General features: G+C 41.4%; 3 protein-coding genes across 4 annotated transcripts; 2 read left to right on the forward strand and 1 right to left on the reverse strand.

Moving 5' to 3' along the window:
• Nucleotides 1-1,167: 1,167 nt before the first annotated feature.
• On the forward strand, nucleotides 1,168-4,161 carry nagk (N-acetylglucosamine kinase). Its single transcript, XM_056369856.1, has 10 exons — nucleotides 1,168-1,297; nucleotides 1,769-1,853; nucleotides 1,943-2,041; nucleotides 2,163-2,304; nucleotides 2,704-2,814; nucleotides 2,899-3,011; nucleotides 3,154-3,241; nucleotides 3,334-3,431; nucleotides 3,522-3,600; nucleotides 3,713-4,161. Exons 1-10 carry the CDS (start codon nucleotides 1,269-1,271, stop codon nucleotides 3,916-3,918), a joined length of 1,050 nt encoding a protein of 349 aa, XP_056225831.1. The 5' UTR covers nucleotides 1,168-1,268; the 3' UTR covers nucleotides 3,919-4,161.
• A 118-nt stretch (nucleotides 4,162-4,279) lies between these two features.
• LOC130164868 (uncharacterized) lies at nucleotides 4,280-8,842 on the forward strand. 2 transcript variants are annotated; one of them, XM_056369857.1, is made up of 9 exons: nucleotides 4,280-4,958; nucleotides 5,746-5,889; nucleotides 5,984-6,061; nucleotides 6,181-6,376; nucleotides 6,511-6,579; nucleotides 6,763-6,894; nucleotides 7,239-7,341; nucleotides 8,070-8,244; nucleotides 8,365-8,842. In XM_056369857.1, the coding sequence occupies exons 1-9, from the start codon at nucleotides 4,935-4,937 to the stop codon at nucleotides 8,443-8,445; spliced, it is 1,002 nt and encodes a 333-aa protein (XP_056225832.1). In that variant the 5' UTR covers nucleotides 4,280-4,934; the 3' UTR covers nucleotides 8,446-8,842. The 2 variants fall into 2 exon arrangements, with proteins under 2 accessions (XP_056225832.1, XP_056225833.1); XM_056369858.1 differs by lacking the exon at nucleotides 6,511-6,579.
• Nucleotides 8,843-9,208: 366 nt separating this feature from the next.
• On the reverse strand, nucleotides 9,209-11,823 carry LOC130164869 (uncharacterized). The gene is made up of 3 exons (XM_056369859.1): nucleotides 10,296-11,823; nucleotides 9,883-10,150; nucleotides 9,209-9,798 (listed from the first exon to the last, which is right to left on the reverse strand). The coding sequence occupies exons 1-3, from the start codon at nucleotides 10,369-10,371 to the stop codon at nucleotides 9,453-9,455; spliced, it is 690 nt and encodes a 229-aa protein (XP_056225834.1). The 5' UTR covers nucleotides 10,372-11,823; the 3' UTR covers nucleotides 9,209-9,452.
• Between the last annotated feature and the right edge of the window lie 54 nt (nucleotides 11,824-11,877).

Here is an 11,877-nt window from a genome sequence, read left to right on the forward strand (position 1 = left end):
AGGAAATCATATTTCTTTTACTTTTCAGTGTTCTAAAGTAAAAATACATAACATCAAATTAAGGATGGATATGTTGTAAAAGAAAGATATTGATATAATGTGGCCTATTATGTACTTTTATTTTGATATGAGTACATCTGTTATTGTAGTAACTGTACGGAGCTTGATGCAGCTCAGTCGCTGCAGGAGAAGTGAGCAGCGCGTGGTGAGCGCACCGAACCGCTCCTCTCCTCCCACCTCCTCACTCTTGTATAACTTCTCTGATGGTTTCACCTCTGACACACGCACTTTAGTAAAATATATGCTTAATATATGGACGGAACAACAGGTGATGATTACAGTATATTGGTAGTCTAAATAAACTGTAGGTCTTTACAGCAGGACTCAAAACTTCGTAGAAGAGTGTTATAATTCTTTATGTCAACAGATTTCTGTGAACTCACTATTTGTAGTTCTATATAGGCCCACTTCAACTACAAAAATACTTTTGAGTTGCCAAGGAATGATAGTATTTTGTAAGCAGCCTGTGTTGGCAAGAGAAGCTGGCCCCCAAATTAATGTGTTGCAGATGCCTCCTGCTGGCAGTTCACTTAAAAATGTTGTTCCTGTTTTCAGCCCAGAACCCGATGGTGCTAGATCTCTAACAGCGTTGTCCTTGACAGTGAGTATGGATTTTTAGACAATGAGACAAGACTCACAATGGGTTTGTAATTGGCCACAACACTAAAAATGTCTGTTCTTGTCCTGTTATTAATTTTTGTCACATGATAGCATCATAAAAAAACATTGGTGACTAACATACAATTGTGGAAAGTAACTTGGTGCATTTACTCAAGTACTGTTCACTTGTGCAGTTTAGTGTTACTTGTACTTTACTTGAGTATGTCCATTTTTGACTGCAGTCTTCTTCTACACTACACTGCATTTCAAAAGAAAATTATGCTTATTACTCTACATTTTCTTTGACTCCTGTAGCTACTGGTTACTATTAGGTTTAATATTTTCATTCAAAAACATATGATACACTAATAGAATACATTGTGAAGATTAAATTGTGGTTCCTAATCTTTTTCGTTTGTGACCACTTCTGCTGATGCATCAGATTGTATGTGATTTCAACATATCTGCACCCGTGAGGAAAATACAAATCAAAACACGACTGCCATCTACTGGTTATCAGTCTGCATTGCAGGTGGAAACCTAATTTGCGTGTTCTCGCGATGTTTTCGCACTGACCGGACTGACTGGACCTAAACAGGAACCGAGACATGGCATCAGTGTTCGGCGGAGTAGAAGGGTGATAATGAGTTAAAATATACTATAAAACTTTCTCACATTTGTTTCAGTTTAGTTATAAGTTAATGCTAGTGCATGCTGCATGCTTTTATTCGTATTCTCGCGGTTGCCATACAGAAATGTAGAGTATTAGCTGAGCCAGTAGTGGAGTTTGATTCTTTGACAGCCCTCTGACTGGGACACCAGGAAGCTTCTTTTTGTTATGTGCGCCTGTGTGTCTCGTGATCACTATACTATAAACTTAGCAGCATTTCTTTCATGTAGATGTGAAATTTTGTCTTTTTAAAGCTTTTTTCTTTGCACTTCAAAACAAAGAGTTTCTGTGTCCTTGTTCTCTCACATATGAGTTTATATATCACAGCAAATGTATATCTGTTTTCCTTCACGTTTTCTTATTGCCTCCATGGTATGAACAGGATGCATGGATTTCTGTTTTTCTCATCCCCTCTGTCCTCTGCCCCCCCGTCTCTAGTGGAGGGAGCCACTCCAAGGCCATTTTAGTGTCAGGAGATGGGAAGGTCCTGGCAGAGACAGAGGGACCATCCTCCAACCACTGGGTGAGCAGAAGTAGGTAGTAGTCAATTCAAATGCCCATAAACTAAACCGATTGCATAAAGATTTTTTGTGTGTGTCTGTGTGTATACAGTTGGTGGGGGTGGATAAATGCATTGAAACCATCAATGACATGGTCCAGAAAGCCAAGGTGGAGGCAGGACTGGATCCAAACACACCACTATACTCACTGGTCAGCTGCACTCGTGACACACAAATGCTTTTATTGACCTCTAATGAAAGTAATTTATAAAGAAATAAACATTGATTTTCTGTGTGTGTGTGTGTGTGTATGTGTGTGTGTGTGTGTGTAGGGTATGTCTCTGAGTGGAGGGGAGCAAAAGGATGCCATTGACGGAATTATCGCTCTCATGAAGGAACGCTTCCCCAGTCTCAGCCAGCACTACTTCATCACTACTGATGCCATTGGCGCCGTGGCAACCGCCAGCGATCATGGTAACTAGCCATTTTCTGTTGTGGCTTTATATTGTAATTAAGCCACAGCACAAAACTTCAACTAAAAAGTGCTAAAGACGTGTGTGTTAGCTGTGTTTACACAAAATTGAATCTCAGTCTCATATTTTTATTTTCAACAAATTTTACCATGTAAATATGTACATCAGGTTTTGTTTAGCACCTAATTTTACTGTAGATGTAAATTTACATTTGAAAGATACAGTAGAAACCATGACCTAACCATGTCACAACAGGGCAAGGGTTGATATTTTACCCTCTTAAGGTGTGGCTGTAGAAAAGTGATATCATTTATGGCTTAATGAGATCCAGGCAGTCATCGTTATTTTCATGTGATATAAATCGGCTCAGCTCAGACCATCTTGTTTTTTTCCTTTGTAGGAGGTGTAGTAGTGATATCAGGGACCGGCTCTAACTGCAAGTTAGTCAATCCTGATGGCTCACACATCGGCTGTGGAGGCTGGGGTCACATGATGGGTGACGAAGGATCAGGTAACCATGGCAACACGCAAACACAGACACACTGCGCATTTAAAATTGGAGAATGTACAGTTTTATTGGTGTTGTGTCTTTCAGGGTTCTGGATCGCTCATTTGGCGGTGAAGACGGTGTTTGATGCCAAAGACAACCTGGTCACTCCCCCTCATGACATCACCCATGTCAGAAAAGCCATGGAGGAATACTTCCAGGTCAGATTGCAACAGAAGTCACTGAATCAATCACTTTACTGCTCTTATTAAAAAATGTTTCCATTTATGAAATAATATAAAATCAAGTTAGAGTAGGGAGGCGCTGAGGGAAGCACATTCACAAACCTGGCATTCACCCCAGGTGTCAGATCTGATGGGCATGCTGCCGCACCTCTACAGAAACTTCCGGAAGTCACACTTTGCTGGTTTCTGCAAGAAACTAGCTGAAGGTGGGTGGTGCATCACTTCCTGCTTCATTTTGTTTAAAGAGAGTAAAATATTAATTAGTAAATTAAACTGAAAACTGTGTCATTTGTTTAAGGCGCGGAGGCCGGGGACGCTCTGTGTCGGTATGTGTTCACTCAGGCAGGGAGAGCCCTGGCAAAACACATCGAAGCAGTGTTACCCGCAGCACAAGAGGTAACATCCAGACACACACACATGCAGTACATAGCTGTGATTTCACTCATTTGAATTTCTCCAAATCTCTTAATTTTTCGCTCTCTACAGCCTCTGCTGAGTGGCGACCTCGGCCTGCCCATCCTGTGTGAGGGTTTAGTGTGGAGGAGCTGGGATTTTTTGAAGCCAGGTCAGTGTCCCTGGGGCCCCTCAGAAAAGCGAGTGCCGCAGTAGAAAGTGTTGGATGAAACCATTGTAAAGAAGAAGCCTCATTTTTTATGTCTCTCTCTGTCTCTGTTTAGGGTTCACTGAGGTCCTAGATAAATTGGCATCATCTGACAAGTTCAAGGGCCGTTTCCGTGGCTACAACCTCCTGATCTTGCGGCAGTCTTCGGCCCTCGGCGGTGCCAGTCTTGGGGCTCAGAGTTTAGGCACCAAGATAACTATGGATTACGCAGCCAACACCAATGTCTTCTACCAGCACACCTTCAACAGCAGCAGCCAATGAGAATACAGTGTACTGGCCAGTATGTAATTACTATTATCATTGCTAATAATGCTTATCATAATGATAATGATAATGATTGATTGATTGGTCGAAAATATTCCAGATTGTGGTGGTTTAACAGCTGCTATTCTGACAATGGAACTAACTACAGTTTGACTGTCATTCCAAATCTTTGCACCTTTGTAACACTTGTTTACATTTGACATTTCTAATAAAAATACTGCTAATTTGCCAAAAAACTAATTCATGGTTGTAAATATTCTCTGATCCCCAAGATAATTGAAGTTCCCTAATACAAGTGTAGGTTTAAAAATGCTCATTCTTTATATGTCCACTTATTACTGGCAGAGAAATTGGTTCATTCTTTTGCAGCTTCTTTGCACTTTTGTTGTTTACTAATAGATGGTGCTGTTACACCACCTCCCTGCTTGTGGCAGACACATCACAGTGTCTGCTTTTCTTCAATGGTGATGCAGAAACTTAAACAAGAAGTACTCAGTTTCTTGGGTCAACATACACTAAGATAATACTTGATGTATCTTTATTCACAACACAGCCATTTGCTGTTTATCAATTTTATGCACCATGTTTTGTCATTTGAAGACATAATGCTTATATTAGACAGTCAGATTTACAAAAAAACATGATGCATTTGGGTCTAACAGGAAAAAAGGAAAAAAAAAAAAAGTAAAAAGGTGTGATACTGCTTTACAACTTGCGTCAGTGTTTGGACTGTTTCTACCCATGTCACCTTGCTCACAGGCTGCTGGTGATTCACAGCCTTTCTGTTTAAATGCGCAGCACCTCGCTCGCACATCGCAGAAGTAATGGGACAGACATGTAAAGGAAGCAGCAGTAATGGTGTGTGCTGCCACAGTGAATAGAATGAATATCAATAGAATAAACAGAATTTGATTGAAAACAACAGCAGTAAGATTCCACTGAGTCTGGCTCCTCAGTTCAGTTCAGCTTCACTGCTGTGATACTCTGCCAGAGAGGAGTCAGAAAACCATCAGATGATTCCCTCACAACACCTGAAGGTAAACACGCTTGACTTTTCTTCATTTTACACATTTTTGTGTTGAATTATGCAATAGTCTCTGTTATATTTTTGTTTTTTATCAGTGTGTTTTGAATTGAAATGAGAAGGTTTTAAAAGATGTTTTTTAAAACAGAACAGAGCTCTGCTGCTACAGCTGCTCTTAACACTACGCACTGTGTCTGACGGTTTGCTTCCACGTAGTTTGCAGCCTCCAGGCAAATTTGTCATCATCCACAAACTGCACCAACATGTCAGTCAGAGAACTGCTACGTTACCAAAGTCCTGTCTCACCTCATGCACACAACGAGTCTCATGAATTAACACTACTTCCTTAAATACTACTACTTATTTATTAAAAACCTCAAGCATTGTGCTATAATTTGACAGACTTACTGTCCTTCACTGGACTATTTCCATTTCTTGCTACTTATGTGACACTTTACAGATACTACCACAGTAAAATGCTGCTCACTGTACATAGTGCATTGACAATAACAACCCAATAACAGTCACAGGGGCCATGTTTGTGAATTGATTCGACTTAAAGTACATTTTTGTTAATAATTATGTCGTTTTACTAAATTGATATTTTCAACTGAGGACTTTTCTATAAAGGATCTGAGTCTTTCCTTCACCAGTGGCTGACAAAAAGCTGTTCAAGGTAGAACCACAGTTCCTGATACTGTAGGTCTGAATCCTGTCTGAGCTAAGCTACAGTGTATGTCTGAACATTGTGTAAATTCCTACTTATTAACTTTAACACAAATAATTTTTTCCCCTGCCAGACTAAAGGGCAAGAGCCTTGGGAGAGATTCATCACAACATACAACAGTGACTACAGACCCTTCAGTGAGCGCTATCTACAGGTCAACCAGCTGAACCCCGGGACTGAAGCTGAAGCTGCTCCTGCATTTATCCCCCCACCACAGGTTAGATAGATCACTGAATAGATTTATATCAGGAAAAACAAAGACACATTTCTTTGACAATAATTCTTACTTATTTATTGTGTTGTTTTCATAGCTTAAACGTGAAACCTGGCCTATATTTTACCATTATTTCTACAAGACAACCAACAGCACCTATGGCTCAACTGCACAGGTGAACCACAACATCACACACTAACACCTGCAGCAAGTTCACAAAAACCTCTATTTTAAACTAGTTTTCATTTACTTGTACCACCACGATCCTCACCCTCTCCATGCTCTGTACCTCAGCCTCCCTCTTATCACCTCTTCCATGCCCCCCCATCTACGATCGGCATCCTCACTCCCTCCGTTTCCGTGGCGACTGGGGTTGTTGGCTCCACCCTGACAGAGGGCAGGACACAAGATGCGAGAGTCGCCAGGGAGACTGGGCATTCACTTGGCGTGGAGAAGAACGGTCAGCTGCACTGTGTTTGTGGTGGAAAGGGTAAGGAGCTCTCTCTGTCTCTCTGACACACACACACACACACACACACACACACACACACACACACACACACACACACACCCAACTAAGCTGGCAGGTGTAGAGAAACTCAATCCAGCTTCTTCTATTGACAGCAAATGTCTTGGCACAGTATGAGGCAAAAGATGAGCCACATCAGAAGATTGATGTTCTCTATGAGAAAGGTTAGACGACTGTTTTAACTCCCAGTGTTTGATTCATCTGATATTTGTCTAACAATGAGATACCAGTTTGAAGTGATTGAAACAAATGATTTTTGCTAGTGCTTTAAACTTTGAAAGAGGCTGAAATTAGAGAAACATATCTGATATTGTCGTAATCCCGTTCCATATTTTTTGAACTTCTAGGTGCGATTGTGGTTTCATCCCATGTTGCTCCGGCCTGCTGTGAAGATTTCCTTAAATCTGTGTGCAGAGAGGCCGGGCTGCAGCACCTGCTCCACTTTCCTGTGGCCTCCAGTCCCATTGTCACAAACAAAGGTAGATCAACTCTCTCTCACACAGACACACACACACACACACACACACACACACACACTATTCTTCCATGAAACACACCCGCGCCTTGACGCACAAACTCTGGTGCCCAAAATGACCCTTTAGAGTAAAATCAAGGCGGAAACTTCTACTTTTGTGAGGCTCAGAGGTTAGACAAGACCAAACACAGTGTGGGATAAAGTAATGAAACTCTGGGTGTGACAGATGGGAGCTGTCACACTGAGTGTTATACAGAGCAGACAGACTGTGATGTCACCCCGTGCAGAAATACTTGCAATGAAGTGGAGTAATTGAATGAAAACACTTAAATTCCCACTTCTGATTAGATGCTGAAAATTGGGAGAACGGCGCCTACATGAGGGGCTTGAGACCAGCTGTAGGACTGAGAAACAGCTCCGGCCTTGAGCCGACGTCAAGGCAGTGCAGTTGGTAAGCCACAGACACAGACCTCAACTTTTTATCGACTAAAACTAATCTTTCAAATTTCTTCTCAGATATCTCACTATTGGTGCAGCAGATAAGCTTGTATATGGAAAGTATTATGCATTTTATGACTAAAGCATGAAACTTTCGCCAGTGTTTCTATAAACCATTAAGTTTATTTTCAGACGTGGAGGTATTTCAGATGTGACCTCTGGGACAGGGCAGAGCCCCCTGGAGTAATGAGTGTGGTCCAGACCAAACTAGCATGATAGCTTCTGATTAGAGTGTTCGCTAATGTGCTAGCTAGTCATGTAATTCCATAGAGAACACAGATGAAGTGTTTTTAACAAGCTATAACTACCTTAACACCTGTAAATGGTGGGGTCTGCAGTCCCCCTACAAAATCGGTGCTCTACAAAAACTATATGCCTTACTATAATATGGCGTTATTATGCCTTACTATACCCAAGAGTTTTTATACCTTACTATACTATGATGTTTTTATGCCTCACTATATATACTATGGCGTTTTTGAGTTACTATAATATGCCGTTTTAATGCTTTACTACACTGTGGCATTTTCATGCCATAGTATAGTAAGGCATAAAAACGCCATAGTATAGTAGCCTTACCATACCATGTTGTTTTTATGACTTTCTCTACTATGACGTTTTTTATGACTTCCTATTATGTGTTATTTTATGACATTTTCTCTCCCCTCCTCTCGCTCTCAGCTTTGCTGGGGAAACTGAGCGCCCTAAAAGTTGCTGCTTTGAGATGCAGACCCTCCCAGCCCACATCCCTCTGGGCAGCACCCGGCCTCTGGCCCATATACAGCCCACTGTCTCCTGCACAGAGCCCAACAAAGAGCCACTGCTGACAGAGTACCAAGCCAGCTACTCTGCTGAGGTAAGGAGAGGCTAGAGAATGCCTGTGTGTGCATGTGTGTGCTGATCAGCACACTGCAGCCCTGTCCATTTGTTTTATAATCTTACATATATATAAATCCCCTTCATTTTCTCCTCCTAGTGGCCCCAGCCTAAGATCCAGCTGAGAGACTATAACCATCGTCATCTTCCCTGTCACTGGAATCCTCATTCTTCACTCTGAATCTCAATTTTTGTCTCAATACACAGCAGTTAAAAAAAAAAAAAAAAATCATTGTCAGTCTTTTGAGTCAAACATGATGAACCACTGAGTTTGCACTGCTTCTTCATCATCCATCCACCTCATACATGAGCGGTCCGTCCAAACCGAAGTAGGCCTGTGTGTGTCTCTGATTCTCAGTTATCATGCCTCAGGATACAGAAGCCGAGGATGAGTCATAACACAGCAGTAAACCGTCCACTGGCAGGCACCCAAAGGAAACAGTAAAGTGTGTGTGTGCTTGTTTTCATCCTCTTGTGTAGAAGAGGTTTAAATGTGCATGCAGCAGTGCAGTGGAGGAAAGATATAAACAATATAAAAAATACTCAATAAGTAAAATTAAAAACTTTATTCAAACTACCGACTGTGGTCTTACTTTAATCTGACACATCACATTGTATAGGTTGATCTGATTTGTTTTCATAATCGTCATCTGCAAAGTGAATCATTCAGATTTCTGTTGATCTGTGACATCGAGGCTGATCGAACCTCCAGGAACAGGACTGGTTCTGTGAGGTGAACTCCTGTGGTGTATGGGTATGGGTAACAGATAACAGTTATATCTGATAGAAGAACCAGGTTCAATTCAATTCAATAAACTTTATTTGTCCCCAGGGGTCAATTTCAGATCCTGACAGAAGCTCAGCCAAGAATCAGTGATATTCTTAATCTATATGTTAACACACTAAAAAGCGTTTGCCATGGTGAAATTATGAGGAAAACAGGATCTTTTCTCTTCTCTCTTTTTATTCATGAAAATAAAATTTTCTGGCTGTACAAAGTCAAACACACTCTGAGCTGAGGAGCAGACAGAGTTTGTTACGATCCATCAGTTGAGACCTTCAGTTCAAACTGGGACGGTTTGCAGCCAAACCAACAGAATGAGAATCTCTTGACGCTCCTTCACAATAAGGCACTTGAGGTGATTTGGGATAGGACCCCCCCACCACCACCACCACCGGCGGAGGCAATTACACTCTGAGGCGTTTTGGTTTAGGGACATCAGCGCTGCTCTCATCCTCTTCATCCCTCTCCCTCTTTTTCTGCGGCTCCTCCCGTCGCACCCTATCCTCCTCTTCCACAATGGGGAAATAGCACAACACTGACAGTGTCATGTGGCCATCTTGAGTGTAGTCAGACACCCTGAACCAGCCCTTCACCTGCTCTTCTGTAGCCCTGTAGACGGGGGACACGGCCCTGTTGAAAGGCACGCCGTCCCACTCCAAAGTGAGGATGCTGTTCCTCCGGTCTGCTTTCAGGACCATGATGTGAACTTTGTCTGGGTGGGTTGGAGACAGGAGTTTGCCAGCAGGAAGCCTGGAGGATGAATTTTACTTCTATTTAAACATGAAAACATGAACCACACGGTCTCATCATGATTGGACAATATATTTGAGCAACCTAAAGCCTGCAGGCGTCATCATGACCCGTGCTGGTTTTGCCACCAAAGAACAGAGTCTATCATTCTCCACGTCCTCGTCCTTGTAAGTGAAGGGTGATCTCAGGCAGTCTGTCCTGATGTTCGCCATCAGCGACGCAGGCGGTTCAGGTTCTCCAGTGAGGCGGCGCTCCAGTGTGGGCATGAACGCCAACAGAGTGTCCAGGTTCTCAGACGTCAGGCGGCGATTCCTGAAGTTGATAATGAACAGTGTGACGTTGTGCCGCCTTCCTGAATGCAAGATTCAAACAACACAAGATTCAAACAACTTGGGTTAAAAGTCATCAATTCTTCATTGATTTAAGAGTAATAACAAAGAGAACATGCCAGTTATGCTGGGAGTAAAATTTGATATATTCACTGACAGATAACACACCTGCAGCAGTCTGCTCTGGCTCAGCTTCAAGCTCCATATCTATGAAATACGTCTCTCTTCTTCTTAGAGTTTCCATTTGTTCAGATGTGGGTTAACACTGGTTTGTTGGTCTTACCACACGGTTCACTGGGGAGCTGTTCACTGTCAGTCAAATCTTCCTCGGGACATGGATTTATCGTGAATTGTAGATGTTCAAAGATGTAATTCTTCAGAAAAATTGAAATTTAAACATCTACTGTCCATTTCCATGACAACTGGGCAAAATCCATCTGCTGAGGAAGATCTTGTGAAACAATACAAAGCTCCAGAACAGCTTCTTAATGGACCTTGTGGTGGGATTGTTTTAGTCACCGTCAGTCTTGACATTGTGTTTGTATGTTTGGGAAGGTTTCTGGTCAATGGTGTCTCGTGCTTGATGTATTATATTTGTATGTTTGGTGTTAAACTGACAGAACCCTCAGACACATTGGTGAGTGGAGTGTGTGATCACTTTGAGTGATAATGTATGAAAATATCAACATGACAATATTCATGAATTGTGTTGCAGACAAAGTCCTGCCATATAATGACGTGTGTTTGGTTATTCATATTTGTGTATAAGGACAGAGCAACTACTGTTAAACTGTTATGATTATAAAGAAACCAACTTTTTAAACTATTAACTATAAAAAAGTGGTAGTTTTTTTTATTATTTCACTGACTTTGGTGCTTGAAGTTATTTTAATATCTTGACACAAGTTGAATTGGGTGGAGATGAATATAACTGATGTATGACTCTGTATGGGTCTGATGTTCTCCCAGCTGGAGAGACTGATGTCACTTCTGTACAATATACGAATGAATCTTTCAGGAAGGAACCCGAGATTCATGACGAGAGTAAGAAACGACGTCCAACAGTTTAATAAAGTGTATAAAGAGATGTGTTAATATGTACATTAGGAAGAATCACACTAATGTGTGAGCTTTTCATTTTTAATCATCTCGAATCCATATCGTTATGAACAGGACCGGTTCCACTATTTCACACTGTGTATTTTGACAGATGTAGATTTTTAGTCTTGTGTTTATCATGGCTCTGTGGATGATAATGTCTGTGGGTTGATTGGTTCAGGCTGAAATATGTAAACAACTGTTTCTACACACATTCATGTTCACCTCAGGATGAACTTAATCACTCTAACCTTTTCTTTTTTGACTAAATGCTATTCCAATCAATGTGTTTAACGCCAATTAGCAAATGATAGCATGGTAACACACTTACTAGAATGACAAAATATACTGAACGTCATTAGACTTGCTAAACATCAGCATGTTAGCATTGCCATGCAAGCATTAGCATTTAGCTAAAAGCACAATGTAAGGCAGAGTATTAAGTCTTTTTATCTACTTATACATTTCCAGCAGTTTATGTGTCCTCTGCCTCTGGACATGCTGGTCAATGGAGAGTTTCTGCACAGTGCTTATTATTGTAAGAATAAGAGCTGAATGACCTCATTACTCTGACAGGGTTACCATCAAAATGTCTCTCTCTCTCACACACACACACACACACACACACAACACACACACACACACACACACA

Source organism: Seriola aureovittata, chromosome 23, assembly GCF_021018895.1.
Source record: "Seriola aureovittata isolate HTS-2021-v1 ecotype China chromosome 23, ASM2101889v1, whole genome shotgun sequence".
Classification (NCBI taxonomy): domain Eukaryota; kingdom Metazoa; phylum Chordata; class Actinopteri; order Carangiformes; family Carangidae; genus Seriola; species Seriola aureovittata.

What these genes read in the sequence shown, in the direction of transcription:
- nagk (XM_056369856.1), top strand. Translation starts at nt 1,269, where the DNA reads ATGGCATCAGTGTTCGGCGGAGTAGAAGG. An exon ending in ACACACCACTATACTCACTG is followed by an intron (nt 2,042 to 2,162) that starts GTCAGCTGCACT and finishes GTGTGTGTGTAG; the next exon opens with GGTATGTCTCTGAGTGGAGG. An exon ending in CCATGGAGGAATACTTCCAG is followed by an intron (nt 3,012 to 3,153) that starts GTCAGATTGCAA and finishes CATTCACCCCAG; the next exon opens with GTGTCAGATCTGATGGGCAT.
- LOC130164868 (XM_056369857.1), top strand. Translation starts at nt 4,935, where the DNA reads ATGATTCCCTCACAACACCTGAAG. An exon ending in ACGTCAAGGCAGTGCAGTTG is followed by an intron (nt 7,342 to 8,069) that starts GTAAGCCACAGA and finishes TCTCGCTCTCAG; the next exon opens with CTTTGCTGGGGAAACTGAGC. An exon ending in AAGCCAGCTACTCTGCTGAG is followed by an intron (nt 8,245 to 8,364) that starts GTAAGGAGAGGC and finishes TTCTCCTCCTAG; the next exon opens with TGGCCCCAGCCTAAGATCCA.
- LOC130164869 (XM_056369859.1), bottom strand. Translation starts at nt 10,371, where the DNA reads ATGGAAACTCTAAGAAGAAGAGAGACGTATTTCATAGATATGGAGCTT. An exon ending in GCCAGAGCAGACTGCTGCAG is followed by an intron (nt 10,151 to 10,295) that starts GTGTGTTATCTG and finishes TCTTGCATTCAG; the next exon opens with GAAGGCGGCACAACGTCACA. An exon ending in ATGACGCCTGCAGGCTTTAG is followed by an intron (nt 9,799 to 9,882) that starts GTTGCTCAAATA and finishes TTCATCCTCCAG; the next exon opens with GCTTCCTGCTGGCAAACTCC.